This window comes from Acinonyx jubatus, chromosome C1 (assembly GCF_027475565.1).
Source record: "Acinonyx jubatus isolate Ajub_Pintada_27869175 chromosome C1, VMU_Ajub_asm_v1.0, whole genome shotgun sequence".
Lineage (NCBI taxonomy): Eukaryota > Metazoa > Chordata > Mammalia > Carnivora > Felidae > Acinonyx > Acinonyx jubatus.
In genome coordinates, this window is record NC_069381.1 from 87,057,794 (window position 1) to 87,085,097 (window position 27,304).

The window sequence follows — 27,304 nt, forward strand, 5'->3', positions numbered from 1 at the left end:
CTAGGGCCCCTCATTCCTTATTTGATACATTTTTAAATCCTCACGCTTCTCTAGGGCAAAGGTTTTTTTTTTAATACCTTCAGCAGCTACCTGTAATTTAAAACCACTTTGCTTTCCCTTCGTTTGGAACCTAGTTCTTCATTTTTAGAAACCGGTTTCCGAAGAGACATCCGTCACGGATGCAAGTCTCGCGAGAAAGTGACTCTCTATCGCGGTATTTCTCTGTTTCCAGAATCCTTAGCGCGAGGCGGAAAAATACTCATTTATCCCCAGCTTCTGTTGATTAGCTCATTTTCACTGCGGCCTCTTCGCTTTCCGTGTTGCAGTTTCTCTGTGGGAAATGGCGGCTCCCGAGCAGCCTCTACCGCCGATGGCAAGAGGATGTCAGAGCTCTGCTTCACTCTCTCCGTCACGGGGCGACCGAACCCTTCTTGTGAGGCACCTGCCAGCCGAGCTGACTGCTGAGGAGAAAGAGGATTTGCTGAAATATTTCGGGGCGCAGTCGGTGCGCGTCCTGTCAGATAAGGGACGACTGGTAAGGGCGCTCCTGTCCCAAGCCGCCGGGGAAGGCCCTTGACTCGGGGAGGGGGAAGCTTTGACAGAAGGAAGACAGAAAAGAGTGGGAAAATGCGCTTGTGTAGTGAGGGCGTGTCTATCTTTCCTCTTTAATGTCCAGACGTCTTGCGTACCATGTGAAGTTTTAATTGGCTTGAGCCTGCATTAGTCACAGCGCCGCCGAGAAGGGCAAGGCAGAAGAGTGGCTTATGTTCCCTTTTCTGATCCATCCGGGAAATCTCAAAACTCCTCTGAATTTGAGAGCATTTCTTTTAGACTCAGTACTCAAATATAAAGTACAAAGGACTTTGCAAAAATGTTGGGTCACGTATATGCCACTGTGAAGATATTCATTAAAATAGAGGAGAAACTACAATAGTAACTTCAGTAAGCCAGTTATAGAATTTCTACTAGATTTTTTACGAAGAAATTATTCATAAAATCTTTTTCTAAAGTAAAGTGAAAAAAATAAAAAGGGGCACCTGGGTGGGTCAGTGGTTGAGGCTTCATTTCTTGATTTCGGTCAGATCGTGTTCCGTGGGAGGTGAGATGGAGTTCCTCTCCGGCTACCCGCAGAGCTTGGACCCCGCTTAGGATTCTCTCTTTCTCCCTCGCCCCTCTGCCCCGCTCATGCTCGCTTGCTCGCTCTCTCTCTCTCTCTCTCTAAAATAAAATAAAAATAAAATAAAAATTTATTTCTGACGGAATCTTTGGGGAACAATATTTTGAGACTGCAGGAATTTACTCAATAACTTCATTTGCTTTTATGCCTGAAGATGTTTTAGATGGGTTTCTCTCCATTAAAATAATACGGTGATGTTAAGTTTCTGCAAGATGGTCTATGATGCAGCGAAATCAGTGGTTTTAGTCTCCTCTGGTGATTCTAATATGCAGCCAGGGTTAAGAAGTACTGAGAAGAACGACCAGTTTTGATCAAAGTGTCATGTATACCAACAAGTACAAGTATTCTGTGTTACTCAGTTTAAATACACTCTGATTAGGTCATGTTGGATCAGATCTGACAAAATTAGAATGTGTGATATAATATAAGCAACTCTTGACAACAACTCTTTCACAGCATAAGGATTCATTTACTTTTGACTTATGTTTTTTTCTGATGGTTTTTAAACTATTTACAGTTTATATTGAAAAATAGACTTCTCCCATTGAACCCTTATTACAAGGATAAATTACAAAGGAAACATGCACTTAATGATTTTCTGTTGGTAAACATTTTTAAACTTCGCATTTATCTTATAGAGGAAAGTTTTTAAGATCTTCATATATATTATAAATTGCAGATATTTGTATATTGAGATAGTTTAAGAGTTGTCCTGTGTATAGTAGGGGTTTTTAAACTTCTGGTCTATTGAACTATTTAAAAGCATGTGTAAAACATACTGTATATGTGTGTACACCTTCATATTTAAAAGGCTACCTAGCTGTCATCTCAAGGAACTCTGAAGCAAAAAAGATTCAGAACCACTGTACTGAAATTAATTATCAGTTAAAACAATCTCGATTTTCCATCCTTTTCCACGACTTTATTAATTTTTGAAATCACTGTCAACTGGTGAAGTATCAGACTTCCTTATGGAAGACTGAAATTATGTTACAAATAATTTGTACCTTAATTATTTTTCAGAAACATACAGCTTTTGCTACTTTTCCTAGTGAAAAAGCAGCTATAAAGGTATGACTTTTTTATTTATTTTTTTTTACTATTAAAGTTGTCAGCAATTTCCTATTAATTTATCTTTGTTCAAAAATGAAATGTGATGTTAAACCACAGTTTTCAAAAGCAAAAGGGTCTGTATTTCAAGAGTTTTCCTCATAGACTGCATTTGGTTTATCAGTTGGCAAATCTTCTCCAATGTTTAGGCATTTGGAAATTAGAATAGATTCACTGGAGGGGCGCCTGAGTAGCTCAGTCAGTTAAGCATTGGACTCAGGTCATGATCTTGCAGTTTGGGGGTTTGAGCCCTGTCAGGCTGACAGCTTGGAGCCGGGAGTCTGCTTCAGATTTTGTGTCTCCCTCTCTCTCTCACAATAAATAAATAAATAAACAAACAAACAAACAAACATAGATTAACTGGAAAGCAAATTAAGATTGAATTGTAATTTCATATGTAATTAAAAATAAATTCTAAAGGATGCAAAGATTGATAACTCTCTTTAACTGCAAGGTAAGATGTTTTAAGTATTAAAGGGAAAATACATGTATTTTAAAAATCCATGTATTTTAAAAATACATGAACTTTAAAAATTCATTCACAAAGAAGTTGACCTTTGAGGTAGACCTTTAAATGATTAGTTGGATTTTGAGAAGAAAACAAAGGGAGATGGGCCCTTTCAGGTTGGGTGAACACTAAGTGAAGCTGTCAAACATGGAAAGTTGTAAGTAGAGCAAGAATTAAGGGTTGAAATGGAAATAGGACTTGGAAAATAGGTTGAGATCTAAATTTGGGTGGGAGGGAGGGACTGAATTTTGTTTAGTAGATATTAAGGCAATGATAGTTTTGAGCTGGCCAATAATATAGTCAGATCTGTGAAAATATCTGGTAGAGTTCATGTAATGGATTAGATGGGGAAAAACTAAAGGTAGGAAGACCAAATGGAAAGCCAAGACAAGAGAAGTGTTATAATGGGCAAGGCAAGATAAAAGGTCTGAGTAAATCAATAAGAAGACAAAGGAAGAAGTAGGTATACACTTGGTAGAGATTGAGTTTGTAGGTCTTGTGATTCCTATACATAATTAGGTTTGAGATTTTTGGGCTGAGGTATTAGGTTATTACATTAGCTGACATTAAGGGCAGGATTTAAAAGATACTTGCAAAGGTAGATAATGAGTTCAAATTCTATCTATTAACTTTGAGGAGTCAGTGAGCTACTTCTGTGGAAATATTTTTAATACAGTTAAAAATACGGCCTTAGAGCTGAGACAAGCTCAAAATGGAGTTTTTTGAATCAGGTGAATGGGTATGGTTGCCCAAGGAAGACAGACCAGCAAAGGAGAATGAGAAGAAGAAGTTGAAAAGGAAGTAGAACTACAAAGTAAGTAGCTGAGAGAGGTGGGGGAAATTAGCTAACATTAAAAATGAAAAACCATATATCCTTAAAGAGAATATGTATGACATCCATTTTGCGAGGAAGAAAATAATAAAGATTTATGTTCTCATTGAGGCTCACATTCTCTAAAGGGGAGGCAGATTATAAATAATAAACATAATTGTTTAATATTTTAGAAAATGATAAATGCTATGGAATACAAAGGAAAAGGAAATAGGATCAAGAGTGCTAGATGGGAATGGTTAAGTTGCTGTTGAGGTGATAAGGGTCATATTTGAGTAACGATTTGAAGGAGGTGAAGGACGTTAGCTAAGAGAGTACCTGGGGAAAGTACATTCCAGTCAGAATAATGGCTGGAACGAGGGCTGTAGTATGGGAGAACGTCATGTTTAAGTAAGCCAAAGTGGCTGAAGCAGACAAAATGAGGGAGAAATAATTGGATTTGAGGTTAGAGAAGTAATAGAGGCCATATCATGTAGGTATTCTTTTTTTTTTTTTTTTTAAAGTTTATTTAGAGAGTGAGCAAGAATAAGCAGGGAGGTACAGGGTGAGAGGGAGACAGAATCCCAAGCAGACTCTGTGCTGACAAAACTCACGAACCCTGAGATCATGACCTGAGCTGAAATCAAGAGTTGGACACCTAACCAACTAAACCACCCAGGCGACCCTCATTTAGGTATTCTAAGGATCCTAGATTTTACTCTGAGTAAATGGGGAGCAATTGGAATATTTTGAGCAAAGCAGTAACATAATCTAACATATCTTTAAAAGGATCACCTCGGGTGTTGTGTTGAGAAGAGATGTAAAGCAGGGAAGAGTAGAAACAAGGAAACTGCAAAAAGGTTATGGTGGCAATTTAGTTCAGAGATGATAGCTGTTTGGAATGAGGTGATAGAAGTGGTTAGATGCTGGATATATTTTGAAGATAGAAACAAACAATTTCTTGATGTGGGAAGAAGTCTTACAGATGATTCCAATATTTTTGACATAAGTGAGTAGAAGAATGGAGTTATACCAGCAACTGAAATGTGAAAACTTCCAGGTAGAAAATATTTGAGGGGATGAGGAGAGAGCATTAGTGGCTCAGTTTCTGAAGTGTGAGAAGTTTGAGATGTTTGTTTGACACCTAACAGGAGCCATCCTGTAGTTTGGATATGTTTTCTTGGACTTCAGGACAGGTTTGCGCTGAGGTTATGAATTGGGGAATTATAAGCATAGTGATGGAATTTAAATTTAGGATGCTGATTAGATCACCAAGATAGTAGCTGGAAAGAGGGCCCATAATAGAATTCTGGCGTATGCCAACATTTAGAATTTGAGAAGGCACAAGCCAAGAGATTAAGCAGTAGAAACCAGTGAGCTAGGAAGCAAACAGCAGGAAAGTATGATGTTTTGACACCAAGTGAAGAACATGTATCAAGGAGGGAGTGATCAACTGTGTTAAATGCAATAAGATGATGATTGAAAGTAGACCATTGGCTTGGCAGTACAGAATTTGTTGTCTTTGCTAAGCAGTGCCAGTGGACTGAGTTGGCGACTGGATGGGAGCAAAGGAATTCTAGGTAAAGGGCTTAGGTAATTCTTAAGGAGTTTTACTGCAACAGTAATTAAAGGAGGGGAGAAGAGCAAAGTGGGATCAATGGATGAAGAAAAACAAATTAGGATGGGAGAAATAGAAGCATATTTGTGTGCTAATATGGACGATTTAGTAGAGGACAGAAAATTAAAGAAGACTTCCCATACAGTTTCAGGGAGCAGAAGAGAGACTCTTGAGTAGATGAGAGGGTGGGATTTAGTATACAAGTCCAGCAACTGGATTGAGATTAAAAACATGACTAGTTAATACATTATAGCAGAAGGTAGAATGTGTAGATGCATATGCTGGTAGATGGGAGTTATAGTGGGAATCTGAAGTTCTCATATAGTTGTTTCAGTTTTCCCAAAGTAGGAAGCAAAGTCCTAGGGTAAAGAATGGGAAAGGAATGTTGTGAGGGTTGAGGAGCCAGGAGAAAGTACAAAATAGTCTTAGAAATTAGTAGAAAAAATGAACTAAAAATGAGATATGTATGGCATCATTAAGTTCCGCTCCAGATTTGTGGTTGTGGTCATGAATTTAAAGTGAGTCCAGGCTGATTGTGTTTGTTTTTTTAACCTTTTCAGTTGCCTAGGTATAGGCAGATTTGGATTTCAGCAGATTTTAGTTTTGGTAAGTGATAGGAAGCAGTCCCTTGATAAACGACAAAGGCTAACCAGCCTGACATTAGAAATGGGTAAGAAATAGCCAAGGAAATATTAACAGCATTAACAAAGAACATGTGTAAGTTATTATATAGATGTTCTCTAACAAATAATTTTTGGTGGAATTATAAAATATTTTACTCTTGCTTTTCCAACTGAAGGCATTGACAAGACTTCATCAGCTGAAACTTTTGGGTCATACTTTAGTTGTTGAATTTGCAAAAGAACAAGATCGAGTTCATTCCCCATGTCCCTCTTCAGACACTGAAAAAAAAAAAAGGTATGTAGATAGGTTTTCCTAAAATTTTAAAGTGTTTTTAATCAATTGTGTTTCTATCGGGTTGTCTTCAGACCAGCAAGTAAATGATTTCAGATAATAAATGATACATCTCTTGAATCTAGTGTATTATATTTATGTTTGTTCTTAATTGTGCATTAGGAATCTTGAGTGTTGATTTAATATTAAGAATTTAATCAGTGTGAAGTGAGAAGAGGGTAGGGTGAAAAGTAATCAATTTTAAGTGGAGGAAAAGTAATCAATTTTAAGTGGAGGAATATAACTAGACTTCAATTTTAAGTGGAGGAATAAAACTAGTATAAGTCCTTGTATTACAGATAGCAGGGTGTCATGAAAAGGCATGGCCTTTGAAATCAAAGACTTGTATTTAGTTCCCAACTGTAACTCTTCGTAGTTATAAAACTTATAAATTTGCTTTGCACTAGTGGTTCTCAGAGTACTCCCTGGACCAGCTGCATCATCTGCACCCCAGATTCTTGGGGTACCTGGGTGGCTCAATTGGTTAAGCATCCATCCAGCTCTTGATTTCAGATCAGGTCATGATCTCACTATTCCTGAAATTGAGCCCTGTGTTTATTATCTGTCAACACAGAGCCTGGCTGGGATTCTCTCTCCCTCTCTCTGCCACTCCTCTGCTCACTCTCGCTCTCTCTCTCTCTCTCTCAAAATAAATAAATAAACATTAATGAAAAAAGAAATACAGATTCTTGGGCCTTACCCTAGTCCTACTGAATTTGAAATTTGGTGGGGGGAAGGGTAGGAAGGGGAAGATAAAGCCCAGCAGTCTGAATTGTAACAAACTCTTTAAGTGATATTGATACATGTTAAGAAATTTGAGTACCACTATTGTATACCGTGTGAACTCCAGGGGTATTTTTTTTGCTTTTTGTTGTTGTTTCTTTGTCTGTTTTGTCAATGAGATTTGTCATACCATCTTCATAGGGTTTCATTTAAGAGTAAAAAGACTAAATGAAAATGTGTGCCTTGTATAATGTCTAGGATAGAGAAGGACGTTTACTAATGTTGATTACTATTTACCTTTCTTTTGCTATTTGTTTGAGAAATGGTTGGAAGTTTTATTTATTATGGAACTATTTTCGTAATACAGTACCATGTTTGAAAAGGTAATATGTCTTTTCTGTATGCAGTTTTTTTACTCTATTTCTAAAGATAAGATCAACTTTGATTCTGTATTTTTTAGATCTGATGATCCTGTGGAAGATGATAAAGAAAAGAAAGAACTTGGTTGTTTAACCATAGAAAATGGGATTGCACCAAACCATGGGTTAGTATTTTTTGTTAGTGTCTTGTTGTTTTTTCAGTTTTGTCATTCAGAGTGTGTGTGTGTTTGTGTGTGTGTGTGTGTGTGTGTGCACGTGTGCATGCCTGTATTGCAAATAAGATGTTCTACAGGATATTTTATTATCTGTCATGTATATTTTTAACATGTTGATTGAACATTTTCAGCAGTTAGAGTTTGTCACTGAATTTGGGACCATTAAAATGTTAAGAGCTATAAAGGCACCTGGGTGGCTCAGTTAAGCGTCTGACTTTGGCTTAGGTCATGATCTCACAGCTCGTGAGTTAGAGCCTCGCGTCAGGCTCTGTGCTGATAGCTCAGAGCCTGGAGCCTTCTTCAGATTCTGTGTCTCCCTCTCTTTCTCTCTGCCCATCCCCTTCTCACACTCTTTCTCTCTCTCTTAAAAATAAATGAACATAAAAAAAAATGTTCAAAGCTATAAGATAAGCTCTGGTAAGAAATACCTTTTTTTAGTGCAGTCAGAAAGCAAGTTTCTTTTTAAATGTACTTATTTGGGATTATTAGGAACAAGGTAAATCTAAAAGTACTGAATTATGTGAGCAATTTTGTATGTTACCTAAAAGTGAGTTATTGATATGAAATTTACTAAAACATGATAAACATTTTAAATATTTTTTTAGGCTGACTTTTCCTCTGAATTCATGTCTCAAGTATATGTACCCACCACCTTCAAGCACAATCCTAGCAAACATAGTAAATGCTTTGGCAAGTGTGCCTAAGTTCTATGTACAGGTAAGTAGAATGAAACGTAACTTTCCTCAAAGTAAATGCTTAAATGACTTGATAAGTTATTCTCCATGCTAATTTTTATACTTTTCATAATAGTGTTAATCAGACTAATTCCAACATGCAATGATATTATAGTAATTAAAGGTGTCTTAGTTTGGGTTGCTATAACTAAGTACTGTAGACTCACTGGCTTATGAACAGAAAATTATTTCTCACAGTGCTGGGGATTGGAACTCTGAGATTAGGGTGCCCGCAAGGTTGAGTTCTGGTAAGGGCCCTTTCCTGGGATGCAGGTGGCTGTTTTCTCTATGGATCCTCACCTTGCTGAAAAAAGGTGAGAGAGCTCTCTCGGGTCCGTTTTATAAGGGATACTAATCCCATTCATGGGAGTCTACCCTTATGACCTAATTACTTCCCAAAGGCCCTACCTTCTAAGACCATCCATCACACTGAGTGTTAGGATTCAGTATATGTATATGGGTGGAGGTTCAGTCCGTTGCAAAAGGTATGAAGTGTTACTGGATTCAAGTAGAAGTTTTTCTAAACTGTGGTATAAACATAGTAATATGCTTACTATTAATAATACTAATAAACACAATGTAATTTGGGAAATATAATTTCTGGTAATTTTTGTTACTTAAGCATACACCTTTAACATAGAGATTCTTTCTTAAAGAAAAAGGCATAGTAGACCCTTAAGCAAATGCTTGAAAGTATTGATAGTAGTAAGATACTTTGAGGTACAAAATGTATACGATATTTATTTTCTTTATTGTACCTTCTGTTTCATAATTCTACAGTAATTAAGGGGAAAGACATAACATTTTGATAGCATTCACATTGCAAGAACATGACATTTTTAATAATGAGAATAATAGTATTTGTAGAATTGACAAACATTTCAGGAAGGCTAATCTTCTGAGATATACCAGCACCTAGTATTATCCCTGTTCTGGGATAAGGCAAGAGGTGGCCAGCCTTTGCACTAAATCAGGAGTGTTATTGCAAAGTTTTAAATTACATAAAATATAAGATGTGAGTTGAATTGGGTGCCTAGGTGGCCCAGTTGGTTAAGCATCCAACTTCGGCTCAGGTCATGATCTCACGGTTTGTGGGTTCGAGCCCCGCGTCGGGCTCTGTGCTGACAGCTCAGAGCCTGGAGCCTGCTTTGGATTCTGTGTCTCCTTCTCTCTCTGCCTCTCCCCCACTTGTGCTCTGTCTCTCTCTATCAAAAATAAATAAATGTAAAAAAAAAAAAAAAAAAGATGTGAGTTGAATCGTCATTTTATTATATGATTTTAAATGTGTTTCTGCTTTAAGGTTCTTCATCTTATGAATAAAATGAATTTGCCCACACCTTTTGGACCAATTACTGCGCGACCTCCCATGGTAAGAAATCTCTTAGAATTTTAAAGATTTACAACATCTCTTCTGAGGTGGGATTATTTAGGATAAAGTTCACAAATATTGTACCAGTAACCTCTAATGTGCATTGAAAATAAGGGACAAATACAGAGTTAATAGAACATTAGTCAAATGAACAATTAAAAGTGGAAAAAAGCCAGAACATGAAAGAGATGCATTTGGTAATAGAGGCCATCATTTCTGTGATATCTTTTTTTTTTTTTTTTAACATTTTTTTAAATTAAGTAAGCTCTACATCGTGGGGCTTGGACTCATGCCCTTGAGATCTAGTTGCATGCTTGGGTGCTTGGGTGTCTTAGTTAAGTGTCTGACTCTTCATCTCAGCTCAGGTCTTGATCTCTAAGACCATGAGTATAAGCCCTGTGTTGGGCCCCATGCTAGGAGTGAAGCCTACTAACGAAAAAAACAAAAAAACAAAAAGAGTGGTATGCCTTACCTACTGAGCCAGCCATTGGCTCCCTAGAGGCCATCGTCTGCTGCCAGTGTGGTTCAGTCCTCTGATCCAGAACGTTCTGCCGTTTTATAAAATAATTACATTCAACAATTATGGAAATTTCTATTGTTTCTGGTTTTACTGCATATAGAACTTCATTTGCAAAAGACAAGAAATGTTGCTAATAATTTTTATTAGAATTTACTGTGCAAACCTATCAGTAATTTAGATCATCTGTGTCTGCTGTTGAATAATTCTAGTTTCTATTTTGGTGTTGTACTCTTAGTATTTGTTTAGACAGTAGCATAGAGAAATTATTTTGAGTCCTAACATTTAAGTAGAACATTTGCTTTTCTACTATGTATTGCATATTGGCTACTTTTCTAATGTCTATACTATTAACCTTGATAATATTTTGTAATCCCAACATCTCAATGCCTGGCACATTACAGGATTATTAAGATTAGGCTAACTGTTGGGTGCATGGGGGCTCAGCTCAGTTGGTTAGGTGTCCAACTCTTGATTTTGGCTCAGGTGATCTCATTGTTTGTGGGATTGAGCCCTGTATCAGGCTCTGTGCTGAGAGCGTGGAGCCTGCTTGGGATTCTCTCTCTCCCTCTGCCTCTCAGCCCCACAAGCTCACATGCACACTCTTTCTCTCTCTCAAAATAAAAAACAAACAAAAAAAGATTAGGCTAACTACTGTTAACATAAACTCAAATCTTAGTCACTTAACACAGTATAATTTATTTCTTATGCATGTTAAGTCCATCCCAAAATGGACAGAATGGTGTTGTACTCTACTGAATCATTCAAAAGACATAACTTCATTATGTGCATTCCCATATCAGTGAGGGTATTACCATACATCTTGCAGATCAAGAAGGAAGAGAGGATTATGGGTGGATTTTTTTTTTTTTTTTTTATGCTAGCATTTTGTTGGCTAAAACTGTTGTATGGTGAAATCTAACTGTAGGAGGTTTGGAAATTTAGTCCAGTTAGGTGCGAAGGAGGAAGAAACAAGTTTTGTGATCAATTAGCCATCTTCTGTAGCAGGTGTTATTCAATGTTGCATGTGTAAAAGAATATTGTGAGGGAAAGAGATCTGAGAATAATGTGTCTGGATGGAAATAGTTTTTCTGTTCTATAAATATCATAGATTGCTGTAGTCTTTTTGTTTTTTCTTTTAATTAGTATGAAGACTATATGCCATTACATGCACCTCTTCCACCTGCATCTCCTCAGCCACCAGAGGAACCTCCTTTGCCAGATGAGGAGGAGGAATTATCAAGTAAAGAATCAGAATATGAAAGCAGTGATGATGAAGACCGACAGAGGTTTGTAATATCAAGTAAGATTTGTTTAGATTTGAAGAAACAGAATGATTCACTTGCTCTTATTAAATTTTGCCTGTAATTGTTCGTAATTTGGGGTGATTAGAATTTCTCCCCAACCCTCCAACTCTTGACCATGCATATTAGGTACAGATTAAGACCTGGGACTATATATTAAGACCTAAGGAAAAATTTTTGGATTATGAGTGATTTTTTAGATTGACGATTATGATACTATAAAGTACAATTGATCCTCATTATTTGTGGATTGCTTATTTGTGAATGTGCCTACCTGCTAAAATTTATTTGTAACCCCCAAATCATTACTTATAGATAGGGCTTTTATGGTCTTTTGCCAATGTGGGCATGGTGCAATGATGAAAAATTTGAGTTGCTTGACATGTGTATTCCCAGATGAGGTATAACAGGGTGACATTCTGCTCCCATACTGTTAACAGGTATCCTTTTCGTGGTCTATTTAATACTAATCTTTTCACATTTTTATGCTGTTTGTTGGTGATTTTGCTGTTTAAAGCGGTTTCCAACCATAGTGTTGTAGTTCTGTCTAATGTTTACAAGATCAAGGAGGCTGTGATGTGCCTGATGGAGAAAACACATTAGATAAACCTTGTTCAGGTTGGAGCTGTAGTGCTGTTGACTGTGAGTTCAGTGTTAATGAATCAACCATATTTAAAATAAGGTGCCCTTAAACCAGGAACACATAAAACAAGGTGTTTATAGATCAGTTGGTGAAATGTTAGAGAATAGGCTTGCAGGAAACTAATCCTGACTTTCCCCTAGGGGCATTGATTCATTCATTATTCACTAATTCTTTGTGGACACTTTTTTTGGCGGAGGGGACACTTTATAAAACATAACTCTCTCGAATAACAAGAATAAGAATAGATTGTATTCATATTTTTTCAGCTTATTCCATGAATTTTATTCACCTCTGACTATTTCCAGAGCATTTCTGAGGGATTTTATGCAAAGCCATTCATAGTTACTAATGCAGGTGAATTTATTGGTTGTTCTTGACAGCCTACATATATTTTATTTAAAGATTCTGGTGAAAAGCAGTAAGTTGTTAATAATGTCCAGGTGTATAATCCATAGCATAGCCTAGAATAGGAATTGCTAAACATTTTCTGTATAGGGCTAGAGACTTCTGTTATAGTAGGAAAGTAGCCGTAGACAAACCTAAATGAGCAGATTTGGTTGTGTTCCAGCACAACTTTCTGTTTACAAAAACAGGTAGCTGGCTGAATTTGGTCCTAAGGCTGTTAATTGGCCAATCCCTCCTCCAGCAGACTAGTATGTGCACATGATGGGAATCCTTTTTTTTTTTTTTTCTTGTTTTTTAAGATTATTTATTTTTAAGATTATTTATTTATTTTTAAAGTTTAATTGTTTTGAGAGAGAAAGACCAAGTGTGGGAGGGGCAGAGAGAGAGAGAGAGGGAAAGAGAGAATCCCAGGCATGCTCCACACTTGAGTGTGGATCCTGACACGGGGCTTGAACTCAGGAACCGTGAGATCATGACTTGAGCCAAAATCAAGAGTTGGATGGTCAATCAACTGAACCATCCAGGCGCCCCTAAGATTTTTTATATTTAAGTAATCTCTACACCAAACGTGGAGCACACCAACTGAGCCAGCCAGGTACCCCATAGGTTGGGAATCTTAGGTAACTGTACAGAAGTCAGATACAGGAATGGTTGACAGGAGTCAAAACCCAAGCAGAGAATCTAGGCAATAGTTACAAATAATCAGTAAGAATTTCACTATTAATTGAGTCAGTGTTCACTTAAGTAGTGGCTCAATATATATATTCTTTCAAGAGAAATAGTTAAAATCAAAGTGTAGGTGGAGCCAAAACTACATAAATGGGGTGACCAGAGTGTCTTCAATAGAGACATTTTAGGAAGGCTGACAGCTCTTGATAGACTATAACTTTAACTTGTTACTGAATAAAGAACAGCATAGAGTGTTGCCTTGTGTTAATTCCATAACCTCTGTAAATTTTACTTTCTTTGTAAAAATTATGCAAACTGGTGAAAACGCTGTTGTTTTATTTAGGTTTTAATTTAGGGATATAGTGAGGAATTCTCTAAGTAATTCATCTTGAGTAATGAGAATAAAGTCTTTGCATGAAACAGTCTCTGGTTTCTACTTTTCCAGTATCTTCTGGAAATTAAAGAAAAAAAAAAAAAGGAAAAACAAAAACCTGTACTGTTCATTCAGCAAATATTTGTTGATTACCTACCTAACTTATGCCTGGCAGTGTTGTAGAGGCTTAGTGTACTTTGAGCAGTTTGTGAACAGAGGCATATTTTTGTATTACTAGATTTATTCATAAAATTTTGGATAAACTATGATTGTTAAGAGGCTTTATGTTTACATAGCATAAGCTTACATTTTTCCTCACTTAGATTTAAAGCTTATGTTAACGACTTAATTCTCTTTTCTTGAATTTTGTGTGCATGTTTATTTTGCTTCCAAATTTCACAAATGTAACTATAGATATAGAGCTATCTATGACTAGTGGTTTTTGAGCTTGTGCTCTGTGGAAACACCATGTCCCATCCTGTGGAAGATACAAAAAAGCCTAGACAAGATCTTTTCTAAATATTATTCACACTCACAATGAAGATAAACTACATACAATGTATCAATTGTTACACCTTGATAGTTATTTATAAACTACTTCAGAGTATAGTACTGTATTTGAAAACATTGTTCTCAAGTAACTTATCTTGTTTGTGTAATGATTCATGTGCAACAAATGCTTTAAAATAAAAATACTTCAGTTTAGGCTATCTTTAATTAGAAGAAAAGTCAGTCAATGAAAGAGAAAAGTTACATAAGTTGTATTACTGTATCCTGTTTTAACTTTTTGGCATCAGGTGTAGTCATTTTATTTGAACAACTAATAATTTTTATACTAAAACGTATCTTTTAGAGATAAATTGAAACTAAGTAAATTTCCAATTCCTTTAAAGTAAGATGAAAGTTGACCAAGGAAATTTAGAATATGAGCTTATTTTAAATTATTATCTTAATTGATGGCTTAGAAACTATACTTAATGGAGCCCTGGGTGGCTCAGTTTGTTGAGCGTCCGACTTCAGCTCAGGTCATGATCTCGCGGTTCATGAGTTTGAGCCCCACATTGAGTTCTGTGCTGACAGCATGGAGCCTGGAGCCTGCTTCAGATTCTGTGTCGCTCTCTCTCTGTCCTTACCCCACTCGCACTCTGTCTCTTTCAAAAATAAAATTAAAAAAATTAAAAAAAACAGACTAATGCTACATAAATCCTAATTTACTAGAATATGTCATTTATACTTATAGCTTAATTTATATTATATGCGCCTACATGAGGAATTTTTTGTTTTTATTTTTCTTTCCCTAATGTAGAATGACCAAACTAATGGAACTAGCAAATCTTCAGCCCAAAAGACCAAAAACAATAAAGCAGCACCATGTTAGAAAAAAGCAAAAAATAAAGGATATGTTGAAAACACCATCTACTGCACACAGGTAATTTTGTTTTGGGTTATGAAATAAGCATTTTCTGTGTACTTTGTCTACTTGCTTAACTCATGTCACTTAAAAACAATTATGGCAGATATTTTACTTGCCTGTTTGCCATGGAATTCTATGCATTTTAATATCTTAGATAAAATTATCATTAATTGAAATTTTAGTTTTTGTTTTTTTTTAGCTATTCTACAATATAATTTCCCTTGAACTTGTAAGTAACTTCATAGAGAGTTTGCTAAAAATCTTTTTTCCATTTGAAAGGAATGAGTCTTATTTTTTTAAAGTTTCATATTAAGTATAAATATGATGTATGTTTCTTACCTATGTATGTCTTGATACCACAGTCCCATGCTTTTAATCTCTATAGCAGCAGAAATAACTAAAGATCAGTCATGTGAACCAAATTCAGTTTTCCAATAGCCACATTAAAGGAGTAAAAAGATGCAGATGAAATTAATTTTGATAGTATATTTTATTTATCCCATAATATCCAAAATATTATTTTAGCTTATAATTAATATAAACAATTATTGACATTCAACATTTTTTTGTACAAAGTTGTTATATTCTTGTGTGTATTTTATATGCTTATATTTTAATTTGGAAAGCAATATTTCAAGTGCTCATTAGCCACATGTTTGGCTAGTGGCAATTCTGTTGGACAGTACAGCTTTATTGTACAGCATATAGAATACAGTACATAAACATGCATATATTAAACATAGAATGAACTTCTTTGTGTATTGGTAAATATCCTCAAGTTTGGAATCAGTAGTCCCCAAGTACTGTCTCTGTCATCTAATGAGTGATATCCCTTAATCTCAATCTCCTTGTCTAACTAGGAATTTAATAATACTCATATTAGAAAATTTGTTAGGATTTATTGAAGTATTAAATGGAAGTTACTTTGTGTAATGCTTATAGTATTATGAGCACTTTATCATTGTTATGGTAAATATGAAATGAAGTTTTACTCAGGATTTTATTTGCAATTACAAAGTAATGCTGTCTGTTTATAAACAGCAGTTTACATCCAGTGCTGTTACCTTCGGATGTATTTGACCAACCACAACCTGTAGGTAATAAGAAAATTGAATTTCATATATCTACTGACATGCCATCTGCATTTAAGAAAGATCTAGAAAAAGAACAAAATTGTGAAGAACAAAATTATGGTAAGCATATTCTAGTTCTTTATTTAATATGCTATGTAAAAATTCTTAATCTGCTTTTTGTGTTAGAATTAAATATTTGAAATATGCAGACTTCCTTAATATCATGAAATACTATCCATTTTGAACTTTTTCTTGTAATCAAAATTAGTGCTTAATGATGAGACCATCACTGTTGCCTTTTGCTAGTAATGAACTATGGGGTGAAATTTAGTCTGGTTTTTGCTGATGTTTACACTAAAAATACAATAGAAAAGTTTCTTCTGTTGACTTATGTTTTCATTGTTAGATGTGATGTTGTATTATTGATTAGGAAACAAGCTATGTGACTATTGTGTCTGTTGTAGATTTCATGTAAATTTTTTTTTTTTTATCCAAAAGACATGGAAGATTGTTGACTAAGATGGTATTAAGTGTAAAGATTATTAACATTACAGATACTTTTTCTGCTTACTTTAGGCATTAATTTGATATTATAGTAACATTCCTTTTTTTTTAATCTTGTTTTTTAATTTTGGAAATAATACGAGCTTATAGAAAATAAACATATAAAGTAACATTTTAAGAGTTAACACCTCAAACCCCACTGTGCCCTATCTTACTCCATAGAGACAGCCATTGTTAATAATGTAGAATATAGTTATTCTTCAGACCTTATCCTACACATGTGTAAACACGTTTTCTTTTTTTTTAAATGGGCATCATGTTTTATGTATTTGCCATTCACTTAATATTGACTTATTGAAAGTGTAGAGCATAGCAGACTTTGTGCTCGGCACTAAAAGACAAGTTAGGCATCGTCTCTGACCTCTTGGAGTTTAAAATCTAGTGGGAGTGGCTTACTGTATTAGAACATAAAATATATACCTTATTTTGTTTTTATGGCTGCATAATACTACATAGTCTAGTTGCATTAATCTTTATTTTTATTTTTTTTTAATGTTTATATATTTTTGAGACAGGGAGAGAGAGAGAGATAGCATGAGTGAGGGAGGGGCAGAGAGAGAGACACACAGAATCCCAAGCAGGCTCCAGGCTCTGAGCTGTCAGCACACAGCCTGATGCAGGGCTTGAGCCCAGGAACTGTGAGATCATGACCTGAGCCAAAGTTGGATGCTCAACTGACCGAGCCACCCAAGTGCCCTTCATCAATCTTTATTTAACCATGCTCTGTTGGTAGAAGTTGAGGTTGTTTCTGTTTACTATTTGAGAAACCACTGGAACATAAATTTTTGCACATGTGTTTTTGAGCACTTATGTGAATATATGATCAGAGTTCCAATAACTGTTAGAAAGTGAGTGGAAAAACTGCTTTTAAGTCCTTTCTCATGGTTAGTGAGAAGGTATTACCTTTTTTTTCTTCATTTTTTTTTTTTTTTTTTTTAAGAGAATGGTATGATGCCTCCATCTGTACTCTTTTCCTGGCCCTGCTGGCATTAGGGTTGGGCTTGTGTCAGCCATCTGACCATAATCTCCACCAGAGAGGCAGCATGTGCAGTACCCCGGCCCCAGAGCACAGTGCCCATCACAGAAGAGGAGATAATAAATATTGTGAGAAACAACCAAGATGATCCAAGTAAACTGCTTGGCCTGGTCTAAATGTCTAAATATTAGCTATTGTTGTTTAATAAATGAACAGTAGGTAGAGCACAGATAGCTCCTTTTTTGTTTATATATATATATATATATATATATATATATATATATATATATACACACATATAGATATACACATATAGATATACACATACATACATATATGTATATACATATATATGTTTATTTATTTATTTAGAGAGAGTGAGCCCAACCAGGGGAGGGACACAGAGAGAGAGGGAGAAAGAGAATCCCAAGCAGGTTCTTATGCCATCAGCGTAGAGCCCGATTCAAGACTCAAACCCACAAACTGAGATCATGATCTGAACCAAGATCAAGAGCCCAATGCTTAACTGACTGAGCCACCCAGACACCCCTATATTTTTCTTTTTGTATATTTTTCTTTCTTGTTTCATGTTAGTCACCCTTACATGCAATATTTTTAGTTTTTAAGTTTAATTTTCTCAAAGGTTTAGACCTGTATGAGAGGGTGATAGTCTTCCCATTCTACATCAGTGCAAGTAGTAATGTTGAAGTAATAGTAGAAGCAGTCTTAAAGTTTTTTTTCTTATTGATGCTTTCAGGCCACAGGAGATCTGTTTGTACAATTTTTCAACATTATGTACAAACTTTTGTAATTCTAAATATGGCATATTCTTTGCACTATTTTCATAGCTTTTTAGTTTTTTGGTAGTATGACTAGAATTTTTCTAGTGAATGTTTAACCCTAACCCTATCCTTCCCATACCAGTTTAATTTTTGCTGAAGGTAAAATTCATGTTTTGTAAATGAAATCTTTAATGTTGCTATATAAAATTTAAAATTTGCCATGTTGGGGCACCTGGATAGGTCAGTTTGTTAAGTGTTAGACTTCAACAGTTCAGGTCATGACCTTGCAGTTTGTGAGTCCAAGCCCCACATTGGGCTTTGTGCTGATAGCTTAGAGCCTGGAGCCTGCTTCAGATTTCGTGTCTCCCTCTCTCTCTGCCCCTCCCTGCTTGTTTGTTCTTTCTGTCTCAAAAATAATAAACATTCAAAAAATTTTTAAATATTGCAGTGTTTTTGAATTTTCCTAGTCAGTAATCTCTTAAGTATGAGTACTTGTTTTTCTGTACTTCTTGCAGGATCCAAGAGTAGGATTGACTTTCTTTTTGGTGGGAGAGTGGGGAGAGGTTTAATGAAGTTTTTTTGGTAACTTCGAATGAAAGTGTCTTATGATTTCAGCAAATGTTCTGATCTTAATCTTTTAATAATCTTTGATGGTTGTTTTCTAATATTCTGATGTAGCATTATGAAGTCATCAAATGCATTGTATAATCTTGAATGACCACATGCCATTACAGAATGCCTTTGATAGTTATGTAATTTATTTAATGAATTGCAGATTTCTTTCATGTAATTACTCATAGTTCAGAGTGGGTAGGTTAAACAAAATACTGTTGACACCCCCTCCCCTCCAACACACATTTCTGCTTGTCTTGCTCACCACATTTAATCAGATATCCCCTCTGGCACCTCGAACTAAATTCCTTGAAAATAAATCATTTTCTTTCCACTTTGCAGGCTCTTACAGGTAGCAACACAAAGCATCCATTTGGCTGTTTAGCTTTTGTCTGTGTCTGTTTCATGTTACAGTGACAGAGTTTAATAGCCATGATAAAAACCATATGGTCTGCAAAGCCTAAAATATTTGCTATTTGAACATTTACAGAAAAAGTTTGTCTACAGAAAAGTTCTAAAGCATTGAGAAAAACACTACAGAGTTTTAGTGCCAGAAGATACCTTAAAATGGAAAACAAAACCTGTTTTGAAGGGAGGGAATTTTTAATTGCTGATGTTAACATTAACTTTTAGATTTACCTGCTACTGAAGGTGATGCACCCAATGTAGGATTTGGAAAAATCTTCCCCAAACCTAATTTGAACATCACAGAGGAGATTAAAGAAGACTGTGATGAAATGCCATCAGAGTGTATTTCTAGAAGGGAGTTGGAAAAAGGCAGAATTTCTAGAGAAGGTAATTTTGTGAAATAAACCAGTGCTCATTCCATTTCTTTGATGCTTCAGAAACAACAAAACTTTTCATGTTCTTTACCATATTTAAGGCATATCCTTCAAAACATCTTTCCAGTTAATGTTTTTAATCACTTTTTTTTATTTTTAATACCCATATTCGGTAGGGAGGAAAGTGTCTCTCAATACAGTGTTTTCAGTCTATATATAATTGGAAAAAAATTTTTGTTTTCATTCCTAAAACTTTCATATGACATTTAAAAAAATCAAGTGGCCCATAATTTATAGTTCTATATTCCAAATGCAGTAGATATATCATCACAATATTGTGTCTGAGATGCATGCAAAGCAGTTGTTTGTTTTAAAAAAAAAGTTTCAATTTTGTAGTGATTAAAGTCTGTGTTTATGGATTTTATTTCCTAACATGATAGTTTTTTATTTCTAAAGAATTTTTCCTGTTTTACTACATTTTAGGAAATTAGGGGTTTTAATTGACGTGTAGCATGTTATAATTTTTTCCATAATAATGGGAAATAACCCTCCAACTAGCATTTTTGCATAGAATGTCAGTTGTTAGGAACTGATAATTGACACTTAATAGGAGTAACTGTATAGGGATTCAGAAGCCACAGTTTGTATGAAATACTTGATTATCAGGTTTGACTAAATTAATACTTACATTTGACTGTGTTTGTGCCTGGTGGTTTGGGAAATTGACTTTAAGCAAAACAGTGACACAGATGGTTGATAACATTAAATTGCTTCAGTCTTTTTAATAAAGTAACATCATAAAGGAGCCTCAATAATAGATATTTTATTGGATAAGTTTTGGTTATTCTAGATGCCTGAAAAAAATTTTTTTTTAATGTTGATTTATTTTTGAGAGACAGAGAGAGATAGAGCATAAGTGGGGGAGCATAAGAGAGGGAGGAAGACCCAGAATCTGAAGCAGGCTCCAGGCTCAAAACTGTCAGCACAGAGCCCCACGTGGGGCTCGAACTCACAAACTGTGAGATCATGACCTGAGCCAAAGTCACATGCTTAACTGACTGAGCCAACCAGTGCCCCTAGATGCCTTAAGTTCTTAAATTTATTTTCATATTATCAACTCACATTTTTAGTGGGTATTTTTGTTAATAATACTGCTATTAATTGCTGTAGTTTTGACATTTTCATATGCTTTTTTCATCTATTTAACATTTGTATTTGTTATTATGGTTTTTCTTTGAAAAAAATTAATGAAAAAATACTAATTTTATATTGTTGTGTTTTCCTTTTAAATAAGAAATGGAAACACTTTCAGTTTTCAGAAGTTATGAACCTGGTGAACCAAACTGTAGAATTTACGTAAAGAATTTAGCTAAACATGTTCAAGAAAAGGTAAGTTGAAATTTATAAATTGGCTTTTTATTTTACCTTTTTTTTCCCCTGAACCTTCTTATTTTTCTTTTTCTTATTAAAATTCTAGGACCTTAAGTTTATTTTTGGGAGATACGTTGACTTTTCTTCAGAAACACAACGGATAATGTAAGTGGAAGCATATTCTTAAATTTTTTTATTTTATCTGTTACAAATTAACCCCTTTTTATCCCAGCATTTTCCCTGTTGCATAAGTTTTAGATATCTAAAGCAGTAGTCAGCAAACTTCTTTGTAATGGGCAGGTAGCAGACATTTTCTATTTTTAATTTATTACAGGCCATAAAATGTCTGTTGGAGCTACTCAGTTCTACTTTTGTAGTATGAAAGCAGGCATAAACAATACATAAACTATTATTTATGGCTGAGTTCCAGTAAAACTTTATTTATACAAGTAGCATAAATTCCAGTGTTAGTCCCCAGTTGTAAAGCAGTGGTTCTCAAACTTTACCCTGAGTAAAAATCACCTGGAGAGCTTGGTAAAAACAGTTTCTTCAGTCCATCTGGGTTGAGGTAAGACCCATGAATTTGTATTTCTAAAAAGCTCATGGATGATGCCAAAGCTGCTGCTCCAAAGACTACACTTTGGAAACTACTGCTTTAATAACTCATGCAGGAATATATAGCAGTCAGGCCTAATTTTCAGATTCTTAACATTGGTAGTAACTTCCCTTCTTTTAATTAGTCTGCATTAAGCAAGTCTCCCACTTTTTGTGAGAGCAAAAGAAATGGATGTGATTTGTAAATGAGTTAAAAGCTAATGTTTAGAGTTAGAATATCATTCTTTAAAATGCCATCATTAGTTAACTCAAGTATTTAAGACCCCCAACCATATAAATTAGAAGTAGGGAAAAGTAGAAAAGGAAAAGAGAGAGACTTGAGTAGAGGTAAAAGAGTGGAGATAAAGGAGTAACTGGAACTAGTTAGTCTTGTTTTAATCTTTTAAAGTCTGTCTGGCTTGTTTATACTTGTCAGTGGCAAATATCTCTTCTTATACTATACCAATAGTTTCTGTTGCTAGGCATGCAAAATACTGGTCCTTTTTCTTGTTTCTACTTTTGAATCATTATAAGAAACAGAAGAATATATGTATGAAATGTTTAGTGTACATAAATACATATGTGTGTGTGTGTCTATCCATTTCCTCTGTTTTTTTGTATTGCTGCATTTAGAATTTGAGAGGAAAGATAATTCTATATGGAGAAAGCTGTATACGTCAAAATGATCAATTAATTGTTTTCCATGGGACTCGTCATGTGAATTAAAAAAAAATTACTGCATTTTTAAAATGCTTTGTATGGACTATCACAGTTGTAGGCAGTACTTTAGTTGTAAATTACAGTTTGGTTTTTCCGATTTTCTAATATAGTTTTCCAAAAAATGTTGAAAAATGAATATGCTATAAAATAATAGAACACTATACTTAGAATAAAAAAAATCTGGTATCTGTTTCACTCTAACTTTATCTGTATGACCTTGAAGAAGTCACTTATTCTCTGTAGGCGTCACTTGTAAAAATGATTTTGACTAGATAATAAAGTCCGTTTCTACTTTGAAATTCTATGTTACTTTTCTGTGGTACCTCTCAGCCTTTCTGTTCTTGATTATGTAGTTGTTTTTTGTCACTTGGGTAGATAGTATTGAGTTGGCTGTATGAAATTTTTTAAAAATAGAGCTACAAAATAAAAATTTAAATTTGTTTTCATAGTTTCTAGCAATATAATTTTTAAACTATGTAAATACAGCATGGCAGAGTATCTCTTTGACAAGCACATGTTGGGAAACAGTGATAATGAGAGCTAAGCCTTAGGCTGTCTTCCCATCGCCACATGGGTGACTTCCCTGGTCACTGAGGCAGTGCATGTATGTTGGGGTGACATTTTCCCTTTTCTATAAGTTGTACCAAAACATCTACTTAACTTCCTTCATTTGTAACATTCCTTCAAACAAAGTAATTTGGTACCCCCCAAAAAATAAATAAAAATAAACTACCTAAATACATTTAACATAGCTTTAAAAAGCTAGATATAAGCACATTATCAAACTTATATTACATAGAATCAATTTTAGAACAGAATACAAAACATAATTTTAAGAAGTCTTGAGTAATGTTCTAATCAGACACTGTAGTCATTTATACTCTGAAATAGAAAAAATTTTAGATGTTTGACACATTTCTATTCCCCTCATCAAAATTGTTTGACATTCTTTAAATCAAAACCTCTTTTTCTTCCTTGACTTCTAGGTTTGATATACGTTTGATGAAAGAAGGTCGCATGAAAGGACAAGCTTTCATTGGACTTCCAAATGAAAAAGCTGCAGCAAAAGCCTTAAAGGAAGCTAATGGATATGTTCTTTTTGGAAAACCTATGGTGGTTGTATCCTTTAAACAGTCTTTCCCAAAGACAATGTGTCTTTTAAGCAGAAGGGTATACTTGCAACTAATTTTTGTGTTATTATTAAGAAGTCTCAACACTTGGCATTCTAGCTCCAGATGCTCAGTTACAAACATACTTAGCTGAATCAGGTGGTTGTTTAGATTTTTATTGGAGAATAGAGGAACCTCAGCAGCATGGGGTTATTAAAATTTAGCCATGTTTAAACATTTCATTTCTACAGCTCAGTAGTACATTTTTATGCTAAGCCTAAAAGACTAGAGTATTCACAAATCCACTAGGAGTTATTTAAAAAAGATATGATTCACTGCAGTTTTACTGTTTTATTTTGTAATTCATATTTCTATTTGAAAATTTACCAAAATATATTATTGATTAAACATTCTGCTTTTAGTAGTTAATGCAGTTTGCAAGATAGAAATCAGAGGGATATATGTAGTGAAGGTCCAGGTGTAAAAAAAAATGACTATAAAGAAAAGGTAAATTTTTTACTTTTGCAAATCATGAGCAGCAGGTAGGCACTCAAAAAAACATTTGACAAATGTCTGAGAGTAGGAGGACAAGTATAAGAGATACATTTTAAAAACTGTACTTCTGGAGCGCCTGGGTGGCTCAGTCGGTTGAACATCCGACTTCGGCTCAGATCATGATCTTAAGGTTCATGGGTTCAAGCCCCACATCAGGCTCTGTGCTGACAGCTCAGAGCCTGGAACCTGCTTCGGATTCTGTGTCTCCTATCTCTGCTCCTCCCCTGCTCACGCTCTGCGTCTCTCAAAAATAAACAAACATTAAAAAAATTTAAAAACTGTACTTCTACCCTATATTAGAATGTTCTTAATAATTATTTAGAGAGGATTACTGTTATGTTTGTGAAGGAAACCTTAATTTTTAAATATTAGCAATTTGCTCGATCTGCTAGACCAAAACAAGATTCTAAAGAAGGAAAAAGAAAGTGTTAAAAATTAATAAAGGTAAGTGTGGATATAACATAATAAAAGAACAAACTGTCTTGAGATAAAATTAAGGAAAGATAAAAGCCTGATAGTGATAAATTCAGGTATCTCCTAAGGTTTTTAAAGGATGTGAATCAATTGATCGATCCACCCATGTCTCTATCTCTCTGTGTCACTGTGCAGTTAATTCTCAGTGAATTTCAAAATTATAGCTACCTTATGAATAAAGCCCATATGTATGTAAAAATTTAGTTTGGAGAATGAATTTATGAGAGGAATGAGTCTTTGTCTTAAATCTTTTTCTAGCTAGAGGAAAGCAATGCTTCTTAAACTTTAATATGTACTATGGTATTCTGAAGGTCTGATAAAACAGTTTGCTAGGCTTCCCCTCACCCTCACCCATTTTCTAACTCAGTAGGTCTGGAGTAGGGGTCTTGGGTAGTCAGTCATCCCAGTTTTCCTGTGCTGAGACTGGGAAAGTGTCTACCAAGCCAAGACAAATTGGTCACTCTTAATGGGCCTAAGAATTTGCATTACTAATTATATATGTCACAGAACTATTTACATATTTTTTGAGGCAAGAAATTTTTTGCCTTTCCAATAAGTAATTTTAATGCGTACTTAAGTAATTTAATGATTAGAAGTGGTAGAATTAACCATTTTAAGCTTCAAAGTTTGTGTTACATTGTTTGATTTTAGGAAATCGAATGAGTAGAAATACATTCATTTTGTTTTATTTTAAATCTTCCTGCCTTTATAAACTGGAGGAACATGAAATAACTTGGTCAACCTCACTGGTGTTAAGCTGAAAAAAATATAATTAGGGAAAATTTTGCAAAATGTTTATTTCTTTTGTGAAATGCCATGATAATTTGAATTTTGTGAAGTATATATCCTGATGTAGTCAGAATTCTTACAAATACCTTAATGGACCAGTTAAAAATAAACAGTTTTCAGTGTGTGTTTAAAAAAGTAATTTATTTGTAAATATAATGTGAAAACTGAGAAAAAAATTAAACTGCATTCTGCTGTTCTTCTTTAGAAGCATTCCTGCGTAAATACTGCTGTAATACTGTCATACAAAGTGTATCCTTTCTTGTTGTATCCTTTTTGGGGCAGTGTTTTTTGTTCTTCCTAGAAATGTTTTGTCACTTTACCACTCATGGATTCAGAATAAGCAATAGTTTTTTATAATTTTATTCAAATGAGTTATTTTTTAAATTATCAACATTGATTGGACAAATCATTTATGTGGGTTTTTTTTTGTTTTTTGGGGAGTTTTTTTGTTTGTTTTTTTGTTGTTTTGGTTTTTTTGTTGTTTCTGTTTTTTTGGTTTTTTTGCTTTGTTGATGAATTTTCTATGCCCTTCTTGAGGTTATGTAATTTTTCCAGGGAAAGTTAGTGAATCAGGTCAACGTATTTACTTGGAGAATGTATGCATTTGCTTTAACACAGAAATTAGTCTTGTTTCTTATATTTATGTACTTCCTAAACCTAATTCAGTAACATGCCTTCTGTTTTATGATGTATCTGGTTTAGGTGTTCTATATAATGTGTTGTAAATTTTGTTTGGGGAAAGGATTTTTTTCATTTAAAAAAGTACACATAATGAAAATTAAAATAACTGGATTTCCTTGTCAGTTCCAAATAAGAGGAGCAGACCTCACATCTCAGGTTTTAATATTGATATGTCTTTTGAGATAGATAGCAAGCAGAAGTATCTTTTTTCCTCTTTCTTTTTCTAAACAAAACAAAAGGAATAAGAAAAGAGGAACAGAGAGAAGACATAATGTTGACTCAGGGTAGCACATTAAGTGAAAAGAAACAATACTGGTAGGTATACATAATAACAATGGTTTCCAGACTAGTTGATGACTGGTATTACCCAAAATAGTGGTTTTTAATCCTGGCCACGTTTTAGAATCACCTGAGAAACTTTTCAAAAATTCTGATAAAGTAAAAAGAAAAAAAAACCTGAAAAATAACACTATTGCTTAGGTTTCTCTCCATTTTGATTTAATTGGTCTGGCGTACAACATAGATACTGGAATTTTTCAACCCTCCTAATGTGTGACCAAGATTGAGAACCACTGAGGAAGGATTTTTACATATAAAGATTCCTGGGCTTTCTCCTAAAACTAATAAATCAGAATTTCTGTGAATGAGACCAAGAATCTAATTCGAAAAGGTTCCTTCAGTAGTTACAAGGGCTGACCAGTTTAGATACTACTTAGATTAAAATAGTTAGATGCCTAGCCATCCCACCTTCTACAAGTTGGAAAATCAAGAATTAGAGCCTCTACATTTCTTGCAAATTCTACTACTAGTACTATGAAAATAATTCAAAATTCTGTTAATAAATTATCACTCTAAGAGTACGAAAATTTGCAGACGTTGAAATTGCTATTTTTCAATAGAGACAGTTAAAATGTTTTATTTTCTAATGTTATAAATCCATTTCCATATAAGCTGTTTATGTTGACAATGAAAAATTTGTAGTACTGACATGATTCACTAATTTTCTAAATATAAATGTTTTAGCTTTTAGTTATTTTAAAACAATTGAAATGTTTTATAATCATTATTTTTAATGAATTCTTACGGTGTTTTAGGTTCCTTTTGCTTCCATGTCTTCCAACTGCTTTCCAACTTTGAGGAGAAGAAATTGACACCTGGACTATGGAACTGTGCGTAACAGCTTTTAAAGTATATTTAAAAATTAAATCTATATGCATTTAAATCTGTTTATTGGGGATATATTACATGTATTTTAATCATCTTCCTCATATATAATAAATTATTTTCTTTCCAATAAA

At 34.5% G+C, this 27,304-nt stretch overlaps 1 protein-coding gene and 1 long non-coding RNA gene across 10 annotated transcripts in view; one reads left to right on the top strand and one right to left on the bottom strand.

The window, feature by feature from the left end:
- The window catches only part of LOC113599225 (uncharacterized), a 72,378-nt gene extending 71,997 nt beyond the window's left edge, over positions 1-381 (bottom strand). For both annotated transcript variants that reach the window (XR_003419965.2, XR_008295096.1), the window contains exon 1: positions 78-381. This is a non-coding gene — a long non-coding RNA (uncharacterized LOC113599225). The remainder of the gene's footprint in view (positions 1-77) is intronic.
- RNPC3 (RNA binding region (RNP1, RRM) containing 3) lies at positions 1-27,304 on the top strand. 8 transcript variants are annotated; one of them, XR_008295095.1, is made up of 17 exons: positions 234-535; positions 2,201-2,248; positions 6,024-6,142; positions 7,362-7,445; positions 8,102-8,213; positions 9,531-9,599; positions 11,263-11,405; positions 14,817-14,939; positions 15,966-16,117; positions 19,565-19,726; positions 21,008-21,102; positions 21,191-21,249; positions 23,385-23,517; positions 24,435-24,506; positions 25,531-25,589; positions 26,246-26,321; positions 27,101-27,304. XR_008295095.1 is itself a non-coding variant. In XM_053214543.1 (16 exons), the coding sequence occupies exons 2-15, from the start codon at positions 341-343 to the stop codon at positions 24,492-24,494; spliced, it is 1,554 nt and encodes a 517-aa protein (XP_053070518.1). In that variant the 5' UTR covers positions 1-214; positions 327-340; the 3' UTR covers positions 24,495-24,506; positions 25,531-27,304. The 8 variants fall into 8 exon arrangements, 4 of the variants coding, with proteins under 4 accessions (XP_053070518.1, XP_053070521.1, XP_053070517.1 ...); XR_008295093.1 differs by having other exon boundaries at positions 25,531-25,574; XM_053214543.1 differs by adding an exon at positions 1-214 and having other exon boundaries at positions 327-535; positions 25,531-27,304.

Bases quoted from the DNA above. Each gene is read 5' to 3' on its own strand.
- RNPC3 (XM_053214543.1), top strand. From the start codon at position 341: ATGGCGGCTCCCGAGCAGCCTCTACCGCCGATGGCAAGAGGATGTCAG. The intron at 6,143-7,361 runs GTATGTAGATAG...TGTATTTTTTAG, and splicing joins GACACTGAAAAAAAAAAAAG to ATCTGATGATCCTGTGGAAG. The intron at 21,250-23,384 runs GTAAGTGGAAGC...CTTGACTTCTAG, and splicing joins TCAGAAACACAACGGATAAT to GTTTGATATACGTTTGATGA.